The sequence below is a fragment of the Cyphellophora europaea genome (assembly GCF_000365145.1).
Source record: "Cyphellophora europaea CBS 101466 unplaced genomic scaffold supercont1.8, whole genome shotgun sequence".
NCBI lineage: Eukaryota > Fungi > Ascomycota > Eurotiomycetes > Chaetothyriales > Cyphellophoraceae > Cyphellophora > Cyphellophora europaea.
This window is the reverse complement of record NW_008481814.1, coordinates 373,875-395,940: the sequence shown is the minus strand read 5'-3', so window position 1 is coordinate 395,940 and position 22,066 is coordinate 373,875. Positions and strand designations below refer to the sequence as shown.

General features: G+C 54.3%; 8 protein-coding genes across 8 annotated transcripts; 3 read left to right on the top strand and 5 right to left on the bottom strand.

Annotated features, from left to right (window-relative positions):
* Positions 1-776: 776 nt before the first annotated feature.
* On the bottom strand, positions 777-2,003 carry HMPREF1541_07947 (uncharacterized protein; the record flags this gene model as incomplete). The annotated part of the gene is made up of 1 exon (XM_008722269.1): positions 777-2,003. The coding sequence occupies one exon, from the start codon at positions 2,001-2,003 to the stop codon at positions 777-779; it is 1,227 nt and encodes a 408-aa protein (XP_008720491.1).
* Positions 2,004-2,454: 451 nt separating this feature from the next.
* Positions 2,455-3,936, bottom strand: HMPREF1541_07946 (uncharacterized protein; the record flags this gene model as incomplete). The annotated part of the gene is made up of 1 exon (XM_008722268.1): positions 2,455-3,936. The coding sequence occupies one exon, from the start codon at positions 3,934-3,936 to the stop codon at positions 2,455-2,457; it is 1,482 nt and encodes a 493-aa protein (XP_008720490.1).
* Positions 3,937-4,640: 704 nt separating this feature from the next.
* HMPREF1541_07945 (uncharacterized protein) lies at positions 4,641-5,810 on the top strand (the record flags this gene model as incomplete). The annotated part of the gene is made up of 1 exon (XM_008722267.1): positions 4,641-5,810. One exon carries the CDS (start codon positions 4,641-4,643, stop codon positions 5,808-5,810), a length of 1,170 nt encoding a protein of 389 aa, XP_008720489.1.
* A 2,458-nt stretch (positions 5,811-8,268) lies between these two features.
* On the bottom strand, positions 8,269-10,124 carry HMPREF1541_07944 (uncharacterized protein; the record flags this gene model as incomplete). The annotated part of the gene is made up of 3 exons (XM_008722266.1): positions 8,269-9,819; positions 9,866-10,022; positions 10,069-10,124. 3 exons carry the CDS (start codon positions 10,122-10,124, stop codon positions 8,269-8,271), a joined length of 1,764 nt encoding a protein of 587 aa, XP_008720488.1.
* Positions 10,125-12,020: 1,896 nt separating this feature from the next.
* HMPREF1541_07943 (uncharacterized protein) lies at positions 12,021-15,414 on the bottom strand (the record flags this gene model as incomplete). Its single annotated transcript, XM_008722265.1, has 5 exons — positions 12,021-12,097; positions 12,148-14,841; positions 14,888-14,981; positions 15,029-15,183; positions 15,234-15,414. The coding sequence occupies 5 exons, from the start codon at positions 15,412-15,414 to the stop codon at positions 12,021-12,023; spliced, it is 3,201 nt and encodes a 1,066-aa protein (XP_008720487.1).
* A 1,465-nt stretch (positions 15,415-16,879) lies between these two features.
* HMPREF1541_07942 (uncharacterized protein) lies at positions 16,880-17,437 on the bottom strand (the record flags this gene model as incomplete). The annotated part of the gene is made up of 1 exon (XM_008722264.1): positions 16,880-17,437. One exon carries the CDS (start codon positions 17,435-17,437, stop codon positions 16,880-16,882), a length of 558 nt encoding a protein of 185 aa, XP_008720486.1.
* Positions 17,438-18,351: 914 nt separating this feature from the next.
* On the top strand, positions 18,352-19,023 carry HMPREF1541_07941 (uncharacterized protein; the record flags this gene model as incomplete). The annotated part of the gene is made up of 2 exons (XM_008722263.1): positions 18,352-18,457; positions 18,506-19,023. 2 exons carry the CDS (start codon positions 18,352-18,354, stop codon positions 19,021-19,023), a joined length of 624 nt encoding a protein of 207 aa, XP_008720485.1.
* Positions 19,024-19,570: 547 nt separating this feature from the next.
* Positions 19,571-22,027, top strand: HMPREF1541_07940 (uncharacterized protein; the record flags this gene model as incomplete). Its single annotated transcript, XM_008722262.1, has 1 exon — positions 19,571-22,027. One exon carries the CDS (start codon positions 19,571-19,573, stop codon positions 22,025-22,027), a length of 2,457 nt encoding a protein of 818 aa, XP_008720484.1.
* Positions 22,028-22,066: the final 39 nt, after the last annotated feature.

The following is a 22,066-nucleotide window of genomic DNA, read 5'->3' as shown; positions in this document are numbered from 1 at the left end:
TCCCAAGTCCCCACAAGCCTTGGCCCAAGCTCCCGCCCAGGCAAGCTTGTAGGTGCTTAAATCGAGATTCGCCCACGCCATCGGACTCCTTTATCCCGCCCCCAATCTGCAGTGGCTGCAGTGGTTAGTCACTTACCACTGTACAGTGGAAGGAGGGTCGCGTGCGCATAGCGGTCTCTCGGTTAGCGAAGTCGTTCATTGGAGAGCCCAAGTGCAACGCTGCGTGTTAGAGATGGGGATACTCAGTCTTTGCTTGGCTCAACCAGGCGCAGAAGTCAATCAATCTAGAGAATTGGGAGAATATCTATCACATGATGGCATCTATACACATGGTCAAGTTCAAGACGTCTTGGCTTGTATTATTCGTCTAGTCGCGCGCAAGGAGGTCATGTCTTGCATATCGACGCTGGTTAAATCTGGCTTTCGGCTTCGCACCTAATGATTTTCACAAGTGCTTATGGTACCGCTACTACCCTCCTAATGGGGACTACAGATTGCCATTTGAGGAAGACCCACCGGTGTCATGTCGATAAATAGCTCTTTCGGGTAGGTATAGCAAGCCTGAGGTTGTTTTGCCCTCCGACATATGGTCAGCATCACGCAAAAGTTCAACTTTTTCGTTTCCATATTTGGTTGGTCTTTATACGCTCGAACAATCGTAAGTCCAGGACGAGAAATTGAAGTACCAAAGTTAGCATGTGTTCAAAAAGAGTGAATTGCAAGTTGCAGTCCCAGAGGGGGGACTTACCTAGTACATTCATTTACCATGGGGCTTCTTACCAAAGCGAGTCGGACGTGTTGTCGTCGTCGTCGTCAAACTCTGGGGCGAAAGTCACCTCGCTGCCTTGAGCATCGAAACAGTACCACGCGTCGGAACCGTAGACCACTGAGTAGTCCACGTTGAGGACCTGGCAGTCGTATGGATCAACCTGTGCAACATACCATGGGCCGGGTGGGAAGTAGTCGGCAGCAAGGAGAGCCTCGGGGCTGGCAAACAGCATTGGCTGAGGCGTGGGACCCTGAGGTCTGCTCAGCTCAATTCCAGGCACTGGAAACGTCACTTGACTGACACAGTCTGCAAAGTGGTGCTCAATGATCTGACGCAGCATGCTAATCAGAATCTGAGCGTTCTTCTGCGTCTTGACATGGCGGGTCCAGAGGAAGGACTTCATATTCATCATCATGGTCGCAACCTTGTTCAGTGATGGGCTGTAGAATGCAAAGTCGAGGCTGTCGTCGTCGTGCATCATGCAGTTCAAAGCGCCGGAAAGTCTTGCCATGTCTTCACCCACCTGGGGCAGAGACTCCCCGATGAAGAAGTCAAGCACGTTCTGGTCGTTGTCTTCGTCGTAATCATGGAGGTTCTGCAGGGTGGGCACGCTGTTGTAATCGTCGTCGACGATGCCGGGAGCTCCTTCTTCAGATGCATAGATCCTTTGGAAACCTTGCTTGAAAGGTTCGCTAAGTCCTAAATCACCGAGAATGAACTCTGGTAGGCTCTTCAGGGGGTCAAAGTTGACAAAGACGTTACTCCAATGGCCGTCCATGTGGGCAATCTGTCGTCTATGCAAAGCATCATAAGCACCGAACATTTGTTTCAGGAACTGCCAGATCAGGAGCTCAGGGACTCTCTCACCAGATTTGCGGTAGTTCATGATCAAGTGCTTCAAATCCTTACAGTTCGCGAATTCCCACAGAGACACAGCTGAGCCGTTCGTTCCGTTCACCTTCTCGCGGTGGTATCGCTCGCTTCCAAGAAGGCGCACCACATTGGGATGGTTGATGGCGTTGTCCAAATCCGCGAATGGCTTGTTGTTGAGATGCTGAGGACAGGTCCGTTTTCGAGCCATAAGCTGGCAAGTGGCACGGGAACGTACCAGAGTTGCTGTACCTTGGATTCCAGATCCAAGGAATTGAGAGTGTAGAGAGCCACCATTCTCCGGGTGAAAGATCGCGTACGCAGGCAGGCCTCGAGTCGGAGGCAAGTTGACGCCTGTGTACATTGTTGTGTATGCTGCTGGTCGGTCTGGGTTGTGTCGGGTCGGTGGTTATCGTAGCAAGTCCAGACCTCTACCACGGCGCTCGCTCGCTTATCATCTGTTGATCGCAACAAAGACTTCATTGGCGAAGTACTCGAACAAAGCTCGAAGACTATCGTCAGTAGAACAGAAAGTATCAACAATGCGCCAACAATGGGTACAAAGATTCGTTTGAGATTCTTGCGATGCATTCGACTATGGACAACCGAACGCAACAAAGCGGGTCAAGGATTCTAGGAAGCACATGAATACCTTTGCCGGTTACGAGGCGACCTTGAGTCCGTCATGCACTCTGTTGAGGTCCCTCAGAACTGAACCTTATGACAAGCTGCGACTGCAGTAATCATCCTTGCTGCTATAGAGTAGTTATTGATTCTATGCTATTGGGAGGTGCTTGTCGTTGGAGCATTCGCACTTAGGACTTCCAAGTTAGGGTCGTATCTGGGGGACCCGTGTTTGAATTGGTATTGGTCTCAACCCGTCTCTGCTCCCGTTGTTGATCCAGCTCGTCGAACTTCTTCACTACCTGCAGTGTGGCACGATAGCCAAATGGTAGCGCAAAGAACCAAAATCCGAGGTTGATACTGGCTGTCGCAATGAGTACGGTCGGCACCGCTTGGACCCCAAACCCCACAGCGACTCCGGCGGTTTCAATCCCTCGAAGCAAGGAGCTGTACCTGATCTGGTCTCCAGGAGAGTCCGAAAGATTGGAAATGCACCAATAGATGTAGTTCTCTACCATGCCGAGACTGATCCGCTCTAGCATATAGACACCAAATCCTCTTGGGAAGCTTTTCTGGTCACCCCAGTCGAGTGTTGGATGAGTATGTTGATACTCATTCTGTATGATTACGGCCCAGATCCACGTAGCGCTGTTGCAAGCTGCAATCAATATGAAGACGGCAACGGCACGTGTCTGTCGCTTCTTTGCCCATGGCAGGTCCACCAGGGATCCTCCAAGCCAGGTACCCATGGTACCAACAACAGCAGACATGAAGCTCCCTAATGCTCGCGAGCGAACAGTGAAGTAGGTGGCGAGATATGTGCCTGGATAGCCTTGCATGTAACCGAAGTACCAAAAGAGTGGCGTCAGTAACAGAATGGATTTGCTTGTGAGCAGTCGCCACATCTCTTTCCCTTCGACGCGCCAGTTGATTCCTCTGGGTGCTTGTATTCTGGTACCATCGTCGCGGCGAACCTTCTCCGGGTTTGACAGTAACAAACCAAAGAAGAAGCCTAGACACTGGATTGCAATGAAGGCCAGGTACGTTTGATAGCCGACCTTGCCCCGTTCGTTGATCTTGACATTGATGCCCAAGGATATTGCGCCGCCAATAATGTTTCCAAAGTTGCGAAATGTGAACCACGTTGCAATGTACCGGCCACGTTTGTGAGACTCCGGGTAGCCGGTGGCAATTGCTCCTTCGACGCTCCAAAAGAACCCTGCGGAGATGCCACATGTCACTGCCCCAACATATACAAACCACGTATCGCCAAAGCGGTTATTGACATACAGCCCAGCCGCATAGAGTGGGTACCCCAACGAGCCTATGGCTAGCGTCCACCTGAAGCCGATGAGGTTGGTAACCCATGGCCCAGCGAAACAAGTAAACGTCATGAATGCATAGAGAATCGCATTTGCTGCATTGACGAGATCCGGGGACTGCGAGCCTCCCACTCCAAGTCCATTCATAGCACTCCAGATTCCAGGGGCGCAGAATGCACAGATCCCGACAATGAGGATCTGGAAGAGTGTGGTTCGAAAAAAGCGGATTCGATCGAAGGGCTTAAGGCTCCGCTCGCTAGGAGGCGTGCTGATGTCGACGTCGCCCGAAACATCGTGACTGACAATGAGAGGATTCTCTTTTGCAGCTTCGGGTGCTGCTGGCGTGGCCATGCTAGCGAGAGGTCTTGTTCGATACCGCGTGTCTTTGCTCACTTGCCTGTGGGTCCCTCTGAGCTTGCAAACTGGGTTGCTGTGCTTAAAAGTGGTAGGACCCAACCTTGTTTGAAGTGCTTAAGGGGATCGATTTTGTTCCAGCATACCATGAATCATTCGAGCACGTCACTTTACCCCATTCTGTCACAATGGAGGAACGATCCGAAGATACCGAAGAGCCTCCAAGTAGCAGCACTTGGTGATAATTTTCTCAGCCTAGACTGGAGCAGCGCCAGGCTACTTTCTGGCTAGAGAACTATGAGCGAAATCTTCCATGCAGAAGAGGAAGTCTTTCAAACTCGGGGTCCCACGCTGGCATAAAACGTGGGCAGCCGTGCACACGTACCGCGGGCAAAGGGTGTTGCACAAATGGTTCGGTACTTGTTGTGCCTCTTGACCAGGGGTATGTATACTGACGAAAAAGGCATTGATCATCGCTGGGGACCATAGCGGCCCATACCACTGGACCGGCTTGAGACTCGCGTGCTTTTAGTGTAGGATTGCGAATGAGTTGATATCGGCAAGGCTTCAGGTGAACATCTCCGTCTACCCATGCCGACATCCCACATGGGGGCTTTCTGTTCCCCGGGACCCCCTCATATACACCTACGTATGCTACACTTCTCACCATCATCGAAAGATTGCTTAGCATTGCCGCCAACATGACCACCACGATCGGCCAGAGCGCCCCTCTGAAGCTCGACGGTGTCTCTGAACCCGCCGTCGCTTTCGAGCCTTTCACTCTGCCGAGCAGCAACCAACGTACCCTCGGTCAACCCCATGCGGGCAACACCGCCATTCCACTTGCTCTCAAGCCCACAGCACCTGTCTCTCTCTCGGACGCCATCAACACCATCAAGGGGCTCCAAGCCAACAACGGTACTCTGACCAAGCTGCTCGCCAACCACGGGACTCTGCTCTTTCGTGGCCTCCCTATATCCTCAGCAAGCGAATTCAGCCAGTTTGCTCATGCTTTCGGCTACCGCCCCCACGAAATCATCGGCATCGTCGTGGACCGGCCTCTACTTGCTCCCAACGTTGCTCCAGCCAACGAGGCACCACCCAACGTCCTGATCTACAACCACAATGAATCCCCTCAAGTGCCACATGCTCCCGAATACATCTTCTTCTACTGTCACAAGGCTCCCACTGTTGGAGGCGAGACACCCATCAGCAGCTCTCTGGAGCTCTTTCAGCGTGCACAGACAGAGATACCGGACTTCATCAGCGAAATCGGCGCCAAAGGCATCCTTAGCCGAGTAACTTACAAACTCGACAAGCAGTACGCTGGGGGCAGCACGCTGCGACAGGCCTTTGGCAAGGAGATCCTCGACTCAGATGATGCCGACACGCGCCGACGCAAGATAGAGGCTCAAATTGAACGCTACGGACGCGGCGAGTTCACGACGTGGAAGTGGGAGGACGATGGACAGACGCTGATCATTGAACACCGCCTGCCGGCCATCCGGACGCAGCAGAATAGCGGCCTTCCCACGCTGTTCACCGGCTTAGCCGCGTACTGGAAGAACGCAAAGGTCAACCAGGTCGCGCGGAAGAATGTGACCACGCAGCTGTTCGGCGACGGGACGCCGATTCCGGACAAATACCTTGAGCGACTAGCCGACATTACCGATGAGATCCGGGTGTTGCACAAGTGGCAGGAAGGCGACGTTTTGGTATACGACAATGTGATTGCGCAGCACGGGCGAGAGCCGTGGCAGGGAGAGCAGGGCGACCGAGTGGTCATGGCGAGCTTGTTTGATGGGCCGAGTGTGCCGGGTGCGTATGGGCAAGCACCGTGGGCGCAAGTCGTACAGGCGACCGAGGGGTAAACAGAGGCTGCATTACGCGGTCGCAAAGGACGCCTAGTCTGCTACCCTTGTCGTGGTTGCGCACGCCAGTGTGTTGACAGCATGTGCTGGTTGCCTCGAAGGTGACGAGCTGATTGGACCCTCACGAAAGACTAATGCAAGGCATCCTTCAGCGGCCCTATCGTTCGTCAGTACCAGAAGTTTTGCCTTGAGGCCACCGTTCTCCATGGTTCGCGGCAACCGTTGCCTTGAATAGTAAAGTTCTCAATTGCTGCCGTGCTCTACGGGTTTCCTGATAAATACCTCCCTCTTTCCACGTCTCCTTCTCGTTTTCTCTACTCTCGAGCTTTCACTTTCGAACATTCACTCTCGAATATTCTTCCTTGAGCAATCACTTCACTTTCCAACAACACCCCCCACCCAAACACAACCACCATGTCCAACCTCGCCCTCCTCCTCACCACCCTCCTCGCCCTCCTCATCCCCCTCGCCACCGCCGCCCCCGCCCTCCCCTCCCTCTCCCCTTCCGTACCCACCCACACCGCCCACGCCGCCGCCTTCCCCACCATCCCCACAGCCATGATTCCAGGCCTGGCCCACGGCTCTGGTGCCCTCGCTGCCCAACAGGGCAACAACAACGACATGGGCATGTCAAAGCGCGGTGAAGATGAAGACGATGAAGGGGACGACGATCTCGACAGCGCGCCCGAGAGCGGGATGCGCAAGGGCTCGCCGGCGCACATTGCGTGCTGCATCTTCACGTTCGGGCTGTGTCCTGGTGGACCAAAGTGCCAGGTTTAGAGGGGGCAGGCTCAAGAAGGGCAGCGCCTTTGTGGATGTGGCCTGGGCCTGGGCCTTGCCGGGCCTAATGGTGACTGTTGGGCGGCAGGTGAATGTCTGGGCCTGGGGGTGACTGTGGGGGAGTCAGTGAATTTCCGGGGTCCGTGAAGGAAAGGTCACTGGCCGGCGCCATGCCGAGGGGGTTAGTTTATCGGCATATAATTCGTGGCTTGGGACGGAAAGGTCGAGAAGCAGTGTTAAGTCTTGATCAGGTATATCATCCATGTGGGAATAGATTCGCACAGCTTGTAGTGAGCACTCGAGGATTCCACGGATAAGATGGACGGATATTCCATTCCAGCTTTGATTTTTCCGCCCCACCACAACACAACCCCCCATTGCGCCCACAAGACTGCTCCGATCTGATGCCTAGATATCCCTCTCATTGCTCGTTACGCCTCAGGCGACAACCGTCCCGGCTTCCCGTGACTGTCTCGGGACCTTAGGCTCATGTCAGACCCGCGACATAGCCGGACCCACGGCCCGTGCCAACCATGGCAGACGAGTTGTGGTCGTTGGCTGCCCCTTAGTGCAGGGCGAGATCGCGCAGCCGGAGCAATGAAGGACGTCAATTGCATCTTGGACTTCCTCACGAAGTCGCAGAAATACGGCTGACCCAAAGGCCCGTTCCTTGCGCGATCGGTGTCTCCGCGCCACCGTGACCAGCATGCCTCACAGCCAGCGGCCTCCTGCAACAGCAACACAACTCAAGAGCGCAAACAGATCCGGACGGCAAAAAGAGACGAAATCAGTGGGACAAAAATCAAAACCAGACTTTCGTTCGCCATTCATAGACTTAAGTCAGCCCCTCGGAGGTATCTAGCGGTAAAATTGTCATGCGATAGCGATCAGTATAAAGTGGCATTCGTCGCCATCAAGGTGACGCTTCAAAACATGCATGCATGCACCCTCAAGAATACATACACACACATCCACACCTCCGAGCCCGTTCCCCCGGCAGAACATCATTGACAATTCGCATCGCACCGCACCGCCCCGCCCCGCCCTCGCCGCACCGCGTAAGCATCAATGGGGATCAGGGGGGTAGAAGATCATCACTACCCCCGAATTCAGATTCCACTTCCCGTTCGTCTCTTCTCCATCTCGTCGCAATCCGTCACTGGCTCCTGTGGGACAACACCGCCTGGTAGAGTCGAGCCGGTAAGGGTCCATGCCTTCCCCCCCTCCCTCTTCAATGCTCGAAACCCGTCCTACCAACAGCCATACCAGCCAGTCCGGGGGCAGGCACCCTCTCGAAAGGGCAGCCAGCCAGCCAGACGGACGGATAGACGAGATGGTTTTTCGTCTCTGTTATCCCCACGTAATAACGATAGTGATTGTAATCGTAATCCCATCAGACTCCGATTTAAGACATGCATTCCGGGCTCGCTCTCGTCCTTCTTCTGCGCCCATTCGAAACGGTCGCTCGCTCGTGCGAAATATGTTTGTGGTAAATAAGTTAAAAAAAATGATAAATGTTGGATGATCTCCTTTTCTGGTAAACAGACTAAGGCAGGCGGGCGGGCGGGGGGTATGTCGCGATATATCGTCAGTTGTCCGTCTCTTTGTTCAAAAACACATACATGCTCGTAGCCATGCAAGTTCCCACCACTTTCCAGGTGGAAAATTCATGCTCTTGCTACGTCTTGACTCTCTTCTCATCGCCCACGGCACCCTCGTCTTCGCCTTTTCTCTTCTCCGGCACACCGCCCCATTTGGCCGCCGCGCCGCCTCGCTCATCAGAGGGCGTCATGCCAAATCCCAGCCCACCTCCCATCGGACTGGGCAGCACGGCGCTCATGCCCGTGCCCCCTCCACCACGTGACCAATCACCCCACTCGCTAAAGAAATTGCTCGGACTAGGCAGCAACTCATTACTCATGTACCTGCTCGGCAAAGCACTTATCGGAGTGTCAATGCCGTCGCCAGCCTGTTGTCTGCCAGTCGCGCCGGCACGACCGCCAACCTCGCCGCCTCGATCGCGATTCGTGTCGTAAGCGTCCTTGTTCTGGCTACTCGTTGGTGGAGGTGGGCGTGCAAACGGGTTTCCTGGACCAACAGCGCCAGCACTCAACACCGCACTGGCGCTTGGGCTGGGTGGTGGTAGGACAATATGTCGGTTCTCGCCCCGCTCGCTGCTGCTATTTGAATTACCGGCCGGGTTCGCCGAGCGGGGATGAGCCGCCGAAGCGCTGGGGGCGTCCGCGCCACCAGATGCCTCATTGTCAGAAGCTTCTGAGGGGATCGTCAAGTTCAGCTTTGGGCGAGAGGCGCCGGAGCGGGAACCCGAGGTGTTGCTGCGTTGCGGTGGTGGGAAGTCGTTACTGACAGAGGAGGGGCGGGGCGGCTGCGGAACAGGCTGTGCGAGTCTGGGTTGTGCTGTAATGGAGCGGGGAGGAGGTGCAAGCTCGTTTCTAGGATTAGGTGAAGTCTCACGTTTGAGGTGTGATGATGGTCCCGGCCGAGGTGGGTCAGGGGCGCCGAAAAAATGTTGAGCCAGTACGGATCCGCCTTCGTCGATCGGCGTAAAAATAGAGCGGGATTTGGAAGAGAGGTGTTTGATCTGAGGTGGCGTGTTCTGTGGTGGCTTGAACTCGGGCTGTGGTGACTGTCGCTGTGGTGGTGGCTGCTGGGGAGGGCCTAGACTACCATGTCGAGGCGCCGATGATGGCCTCTGTGGAGGAGGATGCTGTTGTGGTTGCGGTTGCTGCTGAGGATGTAGGTACTGGGCTGGTGGTTGAGGATGTTGCGGGTACTGTTGGTACTGAGGCTGCGGTGAAGGATGCGGCTGCATCTGAGGGTTGTATATGGGCGGATTTGGCACATAGGCGAAACCGTTCTGTGGTGGGGGCGGCGTAGGGTGCGGGTGCTGCATAGGCACCAAGTTCGACGATGTCCGTCGGATAGTGTTTCTCGAACCCGGTCTCGACTCCATCTGTGGTTGAGGTGTACTGTGTCGCGGAAACATGCCATTCTGCATAGGTGGGGAAGCAGACGCCTGGTGTGGAGGTCTTATGTGCTGGAAAGAATTGTGGTGCTGCAGATGCGGTGGCATCATGCCAGGGTGCTGCGGCGGCAGGGAATCTTCCTTGACCTGCTGGTCAGGCTCTTCTTCATCTTCATCGTCATCGTCATCGCCGCCCTTGTTCTTGAAGTCGGCTGGACCTTTGTGTTCGTGGGGCTGTCCATACTACTCACGTCAGCTCTGCAGGCAGTAAACTTCCCGTGCAACTTACATATGTGTATCGGCGTAGTGTCTCGTGGATGTCACCTGATGAGAACTCGTACAGCTTCTTATTGTGTCCGAAGATGATGACGGCGACGTCGACAGAGCACAGGACGGACAGTTCATGCGCCTTTTTGAAAAGACCGCCTTTGCGTTTCAGGAATGTGCTACCACGGTCAGCAGGGAAGTTATTCGTAGGTCGGCGGCACGTACACAGAGCGGTTGCGGTCATCCTTGATCGCCCTGATCTCGATTTTCCTCCGACCCATTATGGACTGCTAGCGGTGCATGTGACGATTTTGGTGTAGGCCCGCGAAGGACAGACGTGATCGAGTACGCGAGAGCGACGATGGAGAGTACGTCAGCGAAGGCGATCACAAACAGCGACCTCGTCTTCGAACAATTTGCTCTGGGCAGCGGGGAACAAAGGCGCGCTTGTCGATTATTATTTTCCGCGCGGTGTCTCGAAGCGGTCGCAGAGGGTCTCTGTACCGGAAATGGAAGACAACGGGCAGCGACGGCGGCTTTGTGCAGGCGACAATGACAATGATGCCAATGCGCGGTAGTCAATAATCTAAGGCTGATAATGGTCAAGAATCGGGGGTTGATCCCGAGGCTGCGGTCGGGTACTGGGCGCGTGTGGCGCTGGTGGAGGGAATGGGAAAGGGTTGTGGTTTGGGTATACTAAAGATAGACAGGAAGACTCGAGTTGAGAGAGCAGAAGGGGAAGGATGAACTCAAGAGACGCCCGCTGGGTCCCGCTAGGCCTTGGCTGGGTGCAGGGCTGCTGGCTGCTGGGGGCTTCGCCACGGCTCCCGAAATCAGAGCGGCATTGGCGTCGTATCTGCGCCTAATTGCAACGGCTGCCCGCCTGACGAATCACGGCGATATTTCTCTAAGCGCTGGGCTAGGCTTGCCAACATCGATGTTGTTCAACAGCTTGCGCATCGTAGACAGTAATAACCAAACAGTTGGGTGTACCATCTGGTCGGGACGTACAGCGCATAAGCCGCGTGGCCTTGGAAAATGCTGGAAATCAGTCCGTACCGGCTGAGCACTGCTTGGAGACGCAGTCGCAATAGACAAGCTCATATTGTCAGAATCAAGACCCGCTCTAAAGACACATTGATGCTCTCTACTCCCCCCCCCCTCGTTGCCTCTTCGACCCCTCGCTCCCCTCTCGTCGTCCATGCCCATACCATCACACCACTCACGTAAACACACGCTCTCAGCCCTATGTACACACCGCACACCGCACAGCGAACCCCCGCAGCAACAACGCGGCAATTAAACCAGGTCCTAATCCCACTGGCTACGCCAGAGCTCCCTTCTAGCGCGTTTCATCCGCCTATTCTCCACCAGCCACTCACGGCAGCAGGGTCCATCGTCATCCGTACAGAGTAGCCACAACGCCATGTCAGTCAGCAGCGGCCCCCACTGGCAAAGCAAAACTCCTAAAAATAAACCACAACACGTGCCTCGTAGACGGTCTTGCATTGCATCGCACTGCATATGCAAGCACCTCACTAGCATTCTGGAGTATACGCCTATTCCATGTTCCCCCAGGGTCTGCAGACGGTTCATGTTGCGTTCGTTGCGGCTGCGCTCCTGAGCCTGAGGTTGTAGTTGCGGTCGAGTAGGGGCGCTGGCGCGGTTGCGAATAGACGCTTGAACGCCATCTAGGTGCATATGGGCATTATCGGGATATATACTGATGTCACTAGTACGGAGCGAGAGCAGCTTTGGATGTGCTCGTCTCATTCCCGTATTCTGTTCGAGTTCTGGAAAACAAGCAGCTGTACGCTAAACGGTGCCTTGTGGGGTTGACCAACGTGACATTAGACCTTGTCTGAATATTTTTGCGTTCGCGCATACGGTCGGGTACGCAATTGACAAAACCGTCTCCAGCGCATGGTACAAATCACTCACAAGCCAGAAACAATATGTATTATGGGGCCCATACACTAATAGACCCAGCTATGGTAGCCCTCGCTTCGCTCATGTGGTATCTCTGCAAAATGTGCAATCACACAAAAAAACACAGTCAAAAGAAACCGCCAGCAACTGGCAAAAGATCGACTGTCGCATCGTATGCTCAAACGTGGCAGGAAACGCTGTCTAATGAAGGGTAGAGAGTCGTCAATGTCGAATAATGTGCAGACTTATTAGCGTCGTGTCGCTTCCATGTTGCCCGTCAACTCGGCCACCCGAGCCTTGATCCTGGCCACACGAGACTCGATAGCTAGGCAAGCTGTTAGCAGTGTTCAGCGGACTCAGAGATCATTCACTTACTCTCTTCACCACTCGTCTCGCCATCATCAGTTCTCGTCTCCGTTCTAGAGCGTGTTGTGTGCTCCTCTGATGCACGAGCACGCTCGGCAGCATTCTTGCGGATCTGAGCCCATCGATCCGACGCATTCATAGTTGTCGGCTCATCTTCATCCGACTCTTCAATAGGCACGGTCATCGCCGAGTAAGTGGATTGGTGATTGGTCCGAATTTTGGGCTCCTCGCGACCAAGTTCCTCGCCAGCCGTCGACGCCTGAGGTACGAAAGCTGGTTGATCCAGAGGCCCTTGGTCGAACGTGGAGAACTCCTTGTCAGCATCCTCGCGCTCGTTCGTGTCGACACGAGACAGTTGGTCGTACTCTTCATCGCGTCTTGTACGGGGTGGCCCACCATACAGTTCTGCAGGTTGTGCAGACCCTGCAAGCTCCGGCTCAGGCTCAGGCGTTCTCCCGCGTTGGGCCGGAGGAGTGGCTGGTTGGGACTCTTCTTCTGGGACATCGGAAATCTTGCTAGCATTCACTTGCTTCATTCTCTGGAAGTGCCCGGGGCTGAGTGGCGGCGAGTCGGTGGACCCGTTAGGTGCCAAGCTCGGCTTGCCTTCGAGTGCACGACGAGCTGCAAGGATAGCGGGATCCACATCGTTTTGCTCTTTCTTCGTCTCAGGTTCCTTGGGTTTGGCTCTCTTAGTTCCAAAGAGTCTCCTGATACCACTTGTCTTTTGCGTCGGAGGCGGCCCGACCTTTCGAGGTTTCTTTTCGTCTGGAGAGATACGGTGACCCTCAAGCGACTTGCGTAGCTTGTTAGGCGAGACGGGTGGACGCTTAGCATCTACTTCGCTTTGCTGTGGTTTTTCTGTAGTCTGTGGGACGATCTGGTCGAACGTGGTGTTTGGCAACGGAGCCTTAGCAGCCTCCTCTGGAATATCCTGCTGAACAGGGACAGTGGGTACAGGTGGGGTTGGTGCAGGCTCGGGCTCGATGATCTTGGGTGGCTCATGCGTCTGGGAAGAGATGAGTGCCGGACGGGGCGACGGAATGGGTGCTGGACTGGGCGAAGGCCACTCTGACTCAACCGGCTGTGGCTCTTTAGGTGCTGGTGGTAACTCCTTGGCCTCGTGATGAGAGAGTGTCGAAGTCGAGCGAGTCATACCGAGACCTGATTCTGGTAGAGTGAGTAGCTCTCGAGAGCCCTTGCCGGCCAATCTATCGCCTAGGTACTGTGCACGGATCGCCTCCTTATCGTACTTCTTAGCCCATGCTAGGGCTGGCGAGAACTCCTCCTTATTCGGACCAAGCGTGAAGACGCTGTTTCGATTCGAGGCAGGAACATTTGCTGCCGGCTGTTGGCGCCGTCTGGCGGCGGTTTCTTCGGCTTCTTTCTTTTGGCTCAGCTCTTTCGCAGCCTGCTGGATACGAGCCTGCTGATCAGGGGCAATGGCGGTGCGGCTGGATTCGAAGCCGTTGACGTCCTGCGCTAGAGGACTCTTCTTGACACCAGACCTCCGACGGGTCAGACGGCCATTCTTGGTAGTGAAGCCGAAGAAAGATCTTTTCTTCTCGGCAATGTAAGCACCCTGAGCCGGCTCAGGCGCGGCGCCTTTGACTTGCTCCTCCATTACCATCCATTTGCCGTCGCTGAAGATAGTCTCGATCAGGGCGCATCTTCCGAAGACAGCCTTGCGAGATTGGGGTTCCTCACCGGCCAAACTACTGATCCAGACCCACCAGAACGCATCGTCTATACCCATGGTGTTGATACTCGCCAACTCGCCAGGATCCAGATTGACAGGCTCGAGGTTTCTCCGGTGTGATTGTGAGCTTTGACCGCGAGCAGCCACGTTGAGCGGAGGAAGAATTTTGTCCGGAGGCAAGAGAATCGGAGCACCAGTCTGCTTTCCATCCTCGGCAAATCCAGAAGACAGGAAATCAGCCCAGCTTGGAGTGGTTGGACGAGCTAAATCGACAGCGCTATGGGTGCCAGCGAGGTGGTTAGATACGGGCTTAGCAGACAGAAAGTTGTCCGACTCGTCGATCTCGTCGAGGGTGCTGCCAAACCCAATATCTTCGAAACGCGACCAGGATGGATCTGCAAGACTTGTCGACGTTTTTGCATTAGAAACATTAGACTGATTGGTGGAAGAGATGGCATTAAGCACACGACGACACTCATCGGTCAATGCTCTGATGGGATCTTCGAAGCTAGAGAACTCCTGGAGAGCGTGGTCTGAATCGCGATATTCGAAGTTCTTTGCGCGTCGCAGAAGCGCGTAAGGTGTAGGAGAAACAATGTCGACAATCATAACCAACTTTGTGGTCTCATTGGTGATGAAACCCTGTCCGGGAGGGTATTCCGTCGAATCTAGCAGCTGTTGTAGGGAGCGCGGGAGGCTGAGCACACCGCTTGTATTGCCTTCGGGTGAGAGGGATCGAAGATACGCAAAGAAAAGGTGGGTTGTAGCATTTGCGGCGGCCTCCCACGACTTGTAACCAGCATCAAATCCCTTTCCGGTGTCAATGTGGTTGAAAGCCCACCATCCGGCAAATCTTGACAGTTTGTAGGCACCCAAGCCGTTGCTTTTGCCATGAGCCGCAACTGCAGCCAGTAGGTCAAAGAAGTCTCGGATTATTTGGACGCGGGAATTTGAATCCACGGATATGGGAATGAAGGTTGTGAAAGCATCTCGAGCGAGGCGGGAGTCTTGTCAAAGGTCAGCGCAGTCATATGCTGGTGGGGTGGGCTATACCTTTCTCGCCAACCTTGAACATCTCGTACGTCTCCCATGTAACTACACCACCGGGCAATCGAGCCCAGCACCACTTCATGACACTGATGATGACCTGTTGCGTCCTTAGTCTCGATTCTACCGCATCGACAGGGGACCTACCATGACGGTCGCCATGCGAAGTTCAGTAGCCAGCGCATCTCCGCTGAGCTGATCCCGATCATGGGGAGGGATGAAATAATTGCGCACGAATGTTCTCGCAGCGGAAGGGTCCGAAGAAGGCCGGAAGGGAAGTAGAAGGAAAGGAACGTCGAGACCTAGCCGTCATCAGAGTCTTGCTACGTTGAACTGTCGACTGGATGCTTACCTCTTGATTTTATTTCCTGTGTACAATAATGTAGCAATTCGGCCACCTGTTCAGGATCGACCCTGGTGCGCAGCCATGCATCCGACCACTGCTTTTTGGCTGAGGCAGCACCATTGGTGACAGGGGCTGGCTTCTTGACTGTATCGTCCTTGCTCTTGAAAACCTTTGAGAAGAACGGCATTCTGAATGACGGTCTGCAGAGGTAAGGTGGGTGCAAGGTTAGATCATCTGAAGCCGACGGAGACCAGCTACCGGACAGATGTCTGGATGGAACGAGAGAAGGTCTGACGATTTCCCAGAGGACTGGCTGGATTTCCGAGCCGCCGAATCTATGAGTTGGCGGTGCAGATGATGTCTCAGGGGTCAGGATCTTTGCCTGGCGAAGCGAGCCCAATAGCGCGGTGCGAAACAAGCAATGATGGAATAGAATTCATAAAACACATACAACGGACGAGAGAGCGAAGATGAAGGTGTGAAGTGAAGGCCTAGGCTGCGACAAGACCCGCAACAAGAACAGCCTTCGAAAAACTGGCAGAGTTGACGCCTCGCCGTGCGATGAATATGTGGCAGCGCGACTGTGATAGCCTCTGATCTGCTGGCGTTGTCGACGCGGCGCGGTGCAATTGGAAAACGGGGAAAAGCGTGGCTCGTCGCGGTGGCCCACCGGTCCCGTTAGGCCACAGGGGCGCCCGACTTTGATCCAATCACGGAAGCAGTGTGCAAGGTACCGTGAGTTTGATCGCAGCCCACGTCCTTTTTGGCACAAGTTTTTAACTAGTTTGGACAGTCGACGACAAAGCTATCCCCGTTAGTCTGAAGCATTGCCATCTAGAGAACCCTTTCTGCTTTTCCATCAGGTCAGGGCTGCAGAGAATGCGCCAAGCCACGTCCCCTGCTGCTTATCGTCTGCGAACCACGCCCGGAAATTCTTCGCCAGGCGATGGATGTGCTGCAGCAGCATTGGGTACTGCTGGTAACAACGGTCTTTTCAGGGGCAAATTAGGCAAATGAGCCTCACTTTGATACCGAATCACCAGGCAGCAAGGTAGTCAAGATCTGAATATCATAAGCGTTCCGCCAACGCGAACACCCGCTGTCATGTTCCACAGGGACCTGTGAAGAGTACGGACAATCAACAGGGTCCCTCGTATTTTGCAGCTCCGAGTGGAGATTTAAATTCAATGCATGAAGTCGAGCTACTGTCGATCGCACGAGCAGCAACTCAGGCTACGCGAGCAGCTTAACTGGCGCATGTTCATGTCGACAATTAGGCTGTCTAGGCGGGTATCTCGTATGCGATGTTGGTTCGGGCTCACATGCGGTAAGATGGTTTTGCTTTCGACTTTTACGAATATATGTACTGCTAGCTCGCTAGCTATTCGTCACCGTACGTACAAGGCTTGCCCATCAGCCTTTGGATAGACAATACAGCAGTACCATTTCAGACGCGGAAGATAGGCCGCAGACCGAACTAAATGCAGCAGGACACGCCACCGCCAACAGGGCGGCGAAGTCCAGTCTGCTATATGTTTGTCGGCAATAGCAAAGCTACCGTGCCAAGACCCATGCTCAATAACCACTTCAACGATTGCCGCAAGACTATTCTCCATTTTCGAGAGTAATGCCTGAGATGCACGATTTGTAGCCTATAGATGTCCAAATATAAAGTCCTTGACAGCGTCTGAGCCAGCATACTCCGGATTGAGCATGACACAGGTCAGGAAATAGGCAAGACCTTGTCGTCGCTTTTCCAAAAAGGATGGACGAAACTTGTAGATGGCACTCTTCGGCGGCAGTGGTGGCAGTGACGTCCGCGTCGACTGCGGGAAATTCTTGTTCAATCTGTACCGTAGGTCGACGAACTCCGAGTAACGCTTACGGATCGTCAATGGGCCTCCATCCAAGGTCTGGACTATACAGTTCCACACCACGTAGGCGCCGATGCCTGTAGGGTTGCCATTGACAATAACATAGTCATCGATGCTAATGGATTTGGCCCACAGCGAGCTCTTGGATGGTGACTCTGGAGCGGTATGATCCTCGAGGCTGATGGGCGGTGGATGAAGCGATGTCTGAGTCGCGTTGGAATCGGTTCTCTTATGCTGCCAGTATGGCGGGGACAGAGCCGAGTGGCGTTTGGTGGTCACCTCTGCTGTGGGTTCAGAGCTCTCGGTGGCGAGCTCCGGGAACCGGTCATTCTCCATCCATGAAACCCGGGTGGCGGGCTGAACGGCAACGCGTCGACGGACTCTGCAGTTTATCTCGGGTTACAACATGTGACAAAGCATCAGATGCAGCAAATGTCCTTTTTCTGGCGGGGAGAGAAACAGCCAGAAGCTGACTTCCGCTTGGACTCCGACGCTTCTGCGCCAAGCCAGGCTAGAAGCGGCTAGAGTGTTTCTCAACCAGCCAAAATGTTACGACACCTCTCCCTTGCATGCCGGCGGGAGTGGGAAGCACGAAAACCCCTTCCCCCGCCACCATCTGAACATGTGCACGGAGTAAGCAGACTCAGATCACACAACAATGTCGGACGCTGGCCCTGTCTATCACAGCGAGATTGGCCAACATGTTGATGCTCTGTTGCCGACACCAAGACGAGCCGAGGGTTCTGTCACGTCTTGAACAGGTCTAGCTCAAGATCGATCAGCACTTGATCCCTGTTACCTAACTTAAAATACGCGTCGGAGCGCTACAAATCCACATTGCTGCAGAACCCTCTCCGCATCTGTTGGCCTCTACAAGAAAAGGCATGCAAGCCTGAGACAAGTCCACCACCTTGACATTTCTACGAGGCATCGTGCATGAAAGACTCGTGCAATGTTGATGCTGTCCCGACCAACAGGATCCCGGCAAGCAGTTTTAGCGTAGCCCTTGGACGCGGAGCGAGTGGCGGGAGACGATCTAGTCTCGACAAATGCTGACTAGCTCGAGATAACCTCCACTCCCTACCGACCATCCTCACCTCCTCCGTGCCCGCAACGGAGTCCATTTATCATGCGTCGTTCCGTCGTCTTATGGTCAACTACTCCTTCAGCAATCCAACACAGCATCTCAGTGTGAGCATACGACACTTTCATTTCGTCTTTTGGTTTCAAGCACATTCGCTACGTACACAATGCTGTCTCTTTCGTTCGCTGCAGCCGCTCTTGCTACGCTTTTTACCACCGCCCAGGCTCAGGCCCCTGCATTCAACCCCGACGATATCCCCATCGGCACTAGACGTAAGCAGAGCCCTCTCAGTCTTTGGTGAACGCATCTAACAGACCCAGAACAATGGTGCACCTCTCAAATTTCCTCCTGCCCTCTGATCTGCCTTCAAGAAGATGCCGAAACCGCAGCCACTGAGGCCAATACATGTGACACTGCGAGTCTGACCTACAATTGCGTGTGCGATAACGGCCTGAGCCCCAATGCCTCGGAATACTCTCAAACCCTGCCATACTTCATCTGCACACAAAACAACAATATCTGTGTGGACAACTGTGCTGGCAGTTCCTCTTGTGCCTCATCTTGCCGTGAGGACCACCCCTGTGGAGCTCAGAATCCCACCAGGGTCAATACCAGCACCATCAGCACCATGTCAGCTACCGGCACCAATGGTGCAGCTTCTGCCACTGGCTCAGACGCTGTTTACACAGGCTTTGGCGGTGGCAGCGCGGAAACGAGCTCTGCTGATAGCTCCAACTCCGACTCTGCTGCTACGCGTATGGTTATCAACGCTGGTGAGATGTACGGTCTTGCTGTCATCGCTGCTGGCGTCTTCACTGGCTTTACTTTCTTCCTCTAAGCGCTAGACGGGCTTTTGGACCCGGTCAAAAGTTGGGAATAGTAATCGAATTGCTTAGCGTTTTTTCAAGCATGTTCTGCGAGGCGCTGGGAAGGATTTTATGAGAGAAGGTTTCCCTATACAGATGGTTTGCCAGTAATAATAATGGATGACCTGCAACGAGCACTCCTTGAGCAGTAAGAGCTCTCTGTCTCACTCCTGGGTCAAGTGGAGCCGCCGTGATACATGCCAGCTCCGTATTCCCAGTCAGCGATGTGATGTGACAGCGGCAATATTTGTACACCAGCTGCGTTGTTTTCGCAATCTTGAGAGAGCGGAATGAAAGTCAGACGTTGCTGAACACAAAAGCCGACATGGGTTTGAGTCGATCAAAAAGACTTGGCAGCAATTGGTTGCGAGGGGCAACGGCGCCGTACGCGATTGGCTTGCTTGTGGACGCGACTTTGCATCCCAGCTTCACTCCAGCATCCGCAGACGAAATATCTCCTCCCAACAAAGGTACAATACTCGCCCTTATGATCTCCTCGAGCTAGCTACGATTCTCCAAATGGCGACTTTAATTTCACCAACACCCGCGTCCTTTTCCGCCAGCTCGAACGGGTATCGACACGCTCCTCACTCTCTCTCCCGCAATGGCTTATTTAGGTCCTCAAGCCACCGTGCGCCCACAGACGGCCAGCGCAACTTGACACAGCAGTCTACCGGCGACAGCTCCGACGATGATGACCTGGCTCCTGTCAAGCTCAGCGCGGAAGCTCAGGCGATCCTCGAGGGCAACTCACAGACGGCCGATGACAAGGAGAATTCCCATATAAACGTGCAACATAAACGAACAATTACCACCACGAATGAAGGTTACAGATCAACTTCCGGGCATAGATTCAGAAAACCTTTCGCTGCCCATGGTACCGGCAGTCCCGCGCCCAGACCAGCTCGCGAAACTTCGGCCTCGCGGCCTACACCAATGACGACTTTGGGAAGAGATGGTTCTTTCATGTATAAGACGCACGATAAGAGCACAACACAACATACCAGTCCTCCAAAAGAGCGATACCTCTCGCCTGTGCGCAAGGCATCTCGCTCGCCGCCTCAGAAGATCTCACCGGAGAGACAGCCGCAGCAAGGAGCTATCGATCATCCTCAAAGTCCCCAACATCACAATGAAGGTTTTGAGGATGTTCCGGCAGCCCCCGAAACAATAACACGGCCTCGTAGAGCCGATGATCATGGCGCTCATAGCACGATGCGCATCCGAAGAATCGGCACCTTGTCTGGCAAGCCAAGGAGAGCAGGGATGATTAGAAGGCCCAGTGAGGATGAGGATGGACCAGCTCTGGACTACGACCGAGGAGGATCCAACAGCCCCGAAATGCAGGTCGGCAGACGAGCGGCAGAGCCTGACTTGGACGATCAGCCAGACCTTGGGTTTGCTCCGCGCGGTAGTCCGCAGCCAGCATCTCGAGGCAGCAGTAGTAAGAGGTCAAAAGCAGAGCTCGTTCGCGCACAGTCTCCTCTGGGGCAGCTGCGTCAGCCTCCTGTTTCTCCAGTCCGAGAACCACTCGCCCCAAAAACGCGACCCACACCAGCGTCGAATGGCTCCCAGCCATCTACCCGCTCGTCTGGCTCTCAGCGGAGGCCAACGTTCAAAGTGCCGCCACTTCCAACCGAGGCTGCGAACGACCAGGAAAACGACCCGCCGCCAACATTCAAGAGATCCAAACCGGCTGCTCCGGTACTGCAAGTCCATGAAGACATTCAGCCGGAAAAGCCAACTCCTGCAGCATCATCACCTGAGCGGCCGCCATTGGCGACAGTGATCAACAATGTTCCACATAGACCTGCACCAGCGCCGCCGCCAAAGATGTCGTCGCTCTTGGATGCAGCGACCTCGAATCCTGCTCGCAGCAAAAAGGGATCGTCTCATGTTGTCATCAATGGCCGACAATACCGCCGTCTCGACTGCATCGGGCGCGGAGGATCTTCCCGTGTCTATCGCATCATGGCTGACAACTTCAAGATCTTCGCGCTCAAACGTGTCAACCTAGAAGAGGCCGATGCCGCCGCCATCGCTGGCTACAAAGGAGAGATCGATCTGCTGAACAAGCTGGCCCACGTTGATCGGGTCATTCGTCTGTTCGATTATGAAGTCAATGATGATAAGCAGCTGCTCAATGTCATGATGGAGCTTGGCGAGACAGATTTTAACAAGATGCTCAATGAGCAGTGCAAGTCGGACAATGCCAAGCTGGATGTGACTTTCACGAGGCATTACTGGAAAGAGATGCTGGAGTGCGTTGGCGCTGTGCATGCCGAAGATGTCGTCCACTCGGACCTGAAACCTGCCAACTTTCTTCTCGTCAAAGGGCGACTGAAGCTTATCGACTTTGGCATTGCCAACGCCATTCAAGACGATACGGTCAACGTTTACCGCGAGAACCAGATCGGTACGCCTAATTACATGTCTCCAGAATCTCTGATCTGCAACAACGTCACTTCTGGTGCACACGGCGAAGTCAAGGAGATCAAACTGGGACGACCATCCGATGTGTGGTCTTTGGGATGCATCTTGTATCAGATGACATATGGACAGCCCCCCTTTGCACATATTCAAAGCCAGATGCAACGCATTATGAGCATCCCCAATCCAAAAGTCGAGATTCAATTCCCAACACGCGGCATAGGCGGCGCAGTGGTACCTTTTGGCCTCATCAAAACGCTTCGGCGATGTCTGACGCGCGAGCAAAGTCTCCGACCGACAATCCAAGAATTGCTGGCGGACACCGATCCGTTCCTCAACCCCGTCGCCATCTCGCCCGACATGCTCGGCCGCGTCATTGGCAACGTCGTCAGCTACTGCCGACGTCGCGAGGAAGGTATGCGCAAGAGCGGCGAGCTGCCGGCTGATGGACCGAGCTGTCTACCTAAAGATGAGGACATGAGGGGGTGGCCCGGTGCATTCTACGAGAAGTTGAAACAAGCAATGGAAGACGGGACTGCCTGGTAGGATAGTGGCGACCCCTGACGCTTATGTTTGGCTTTGGTT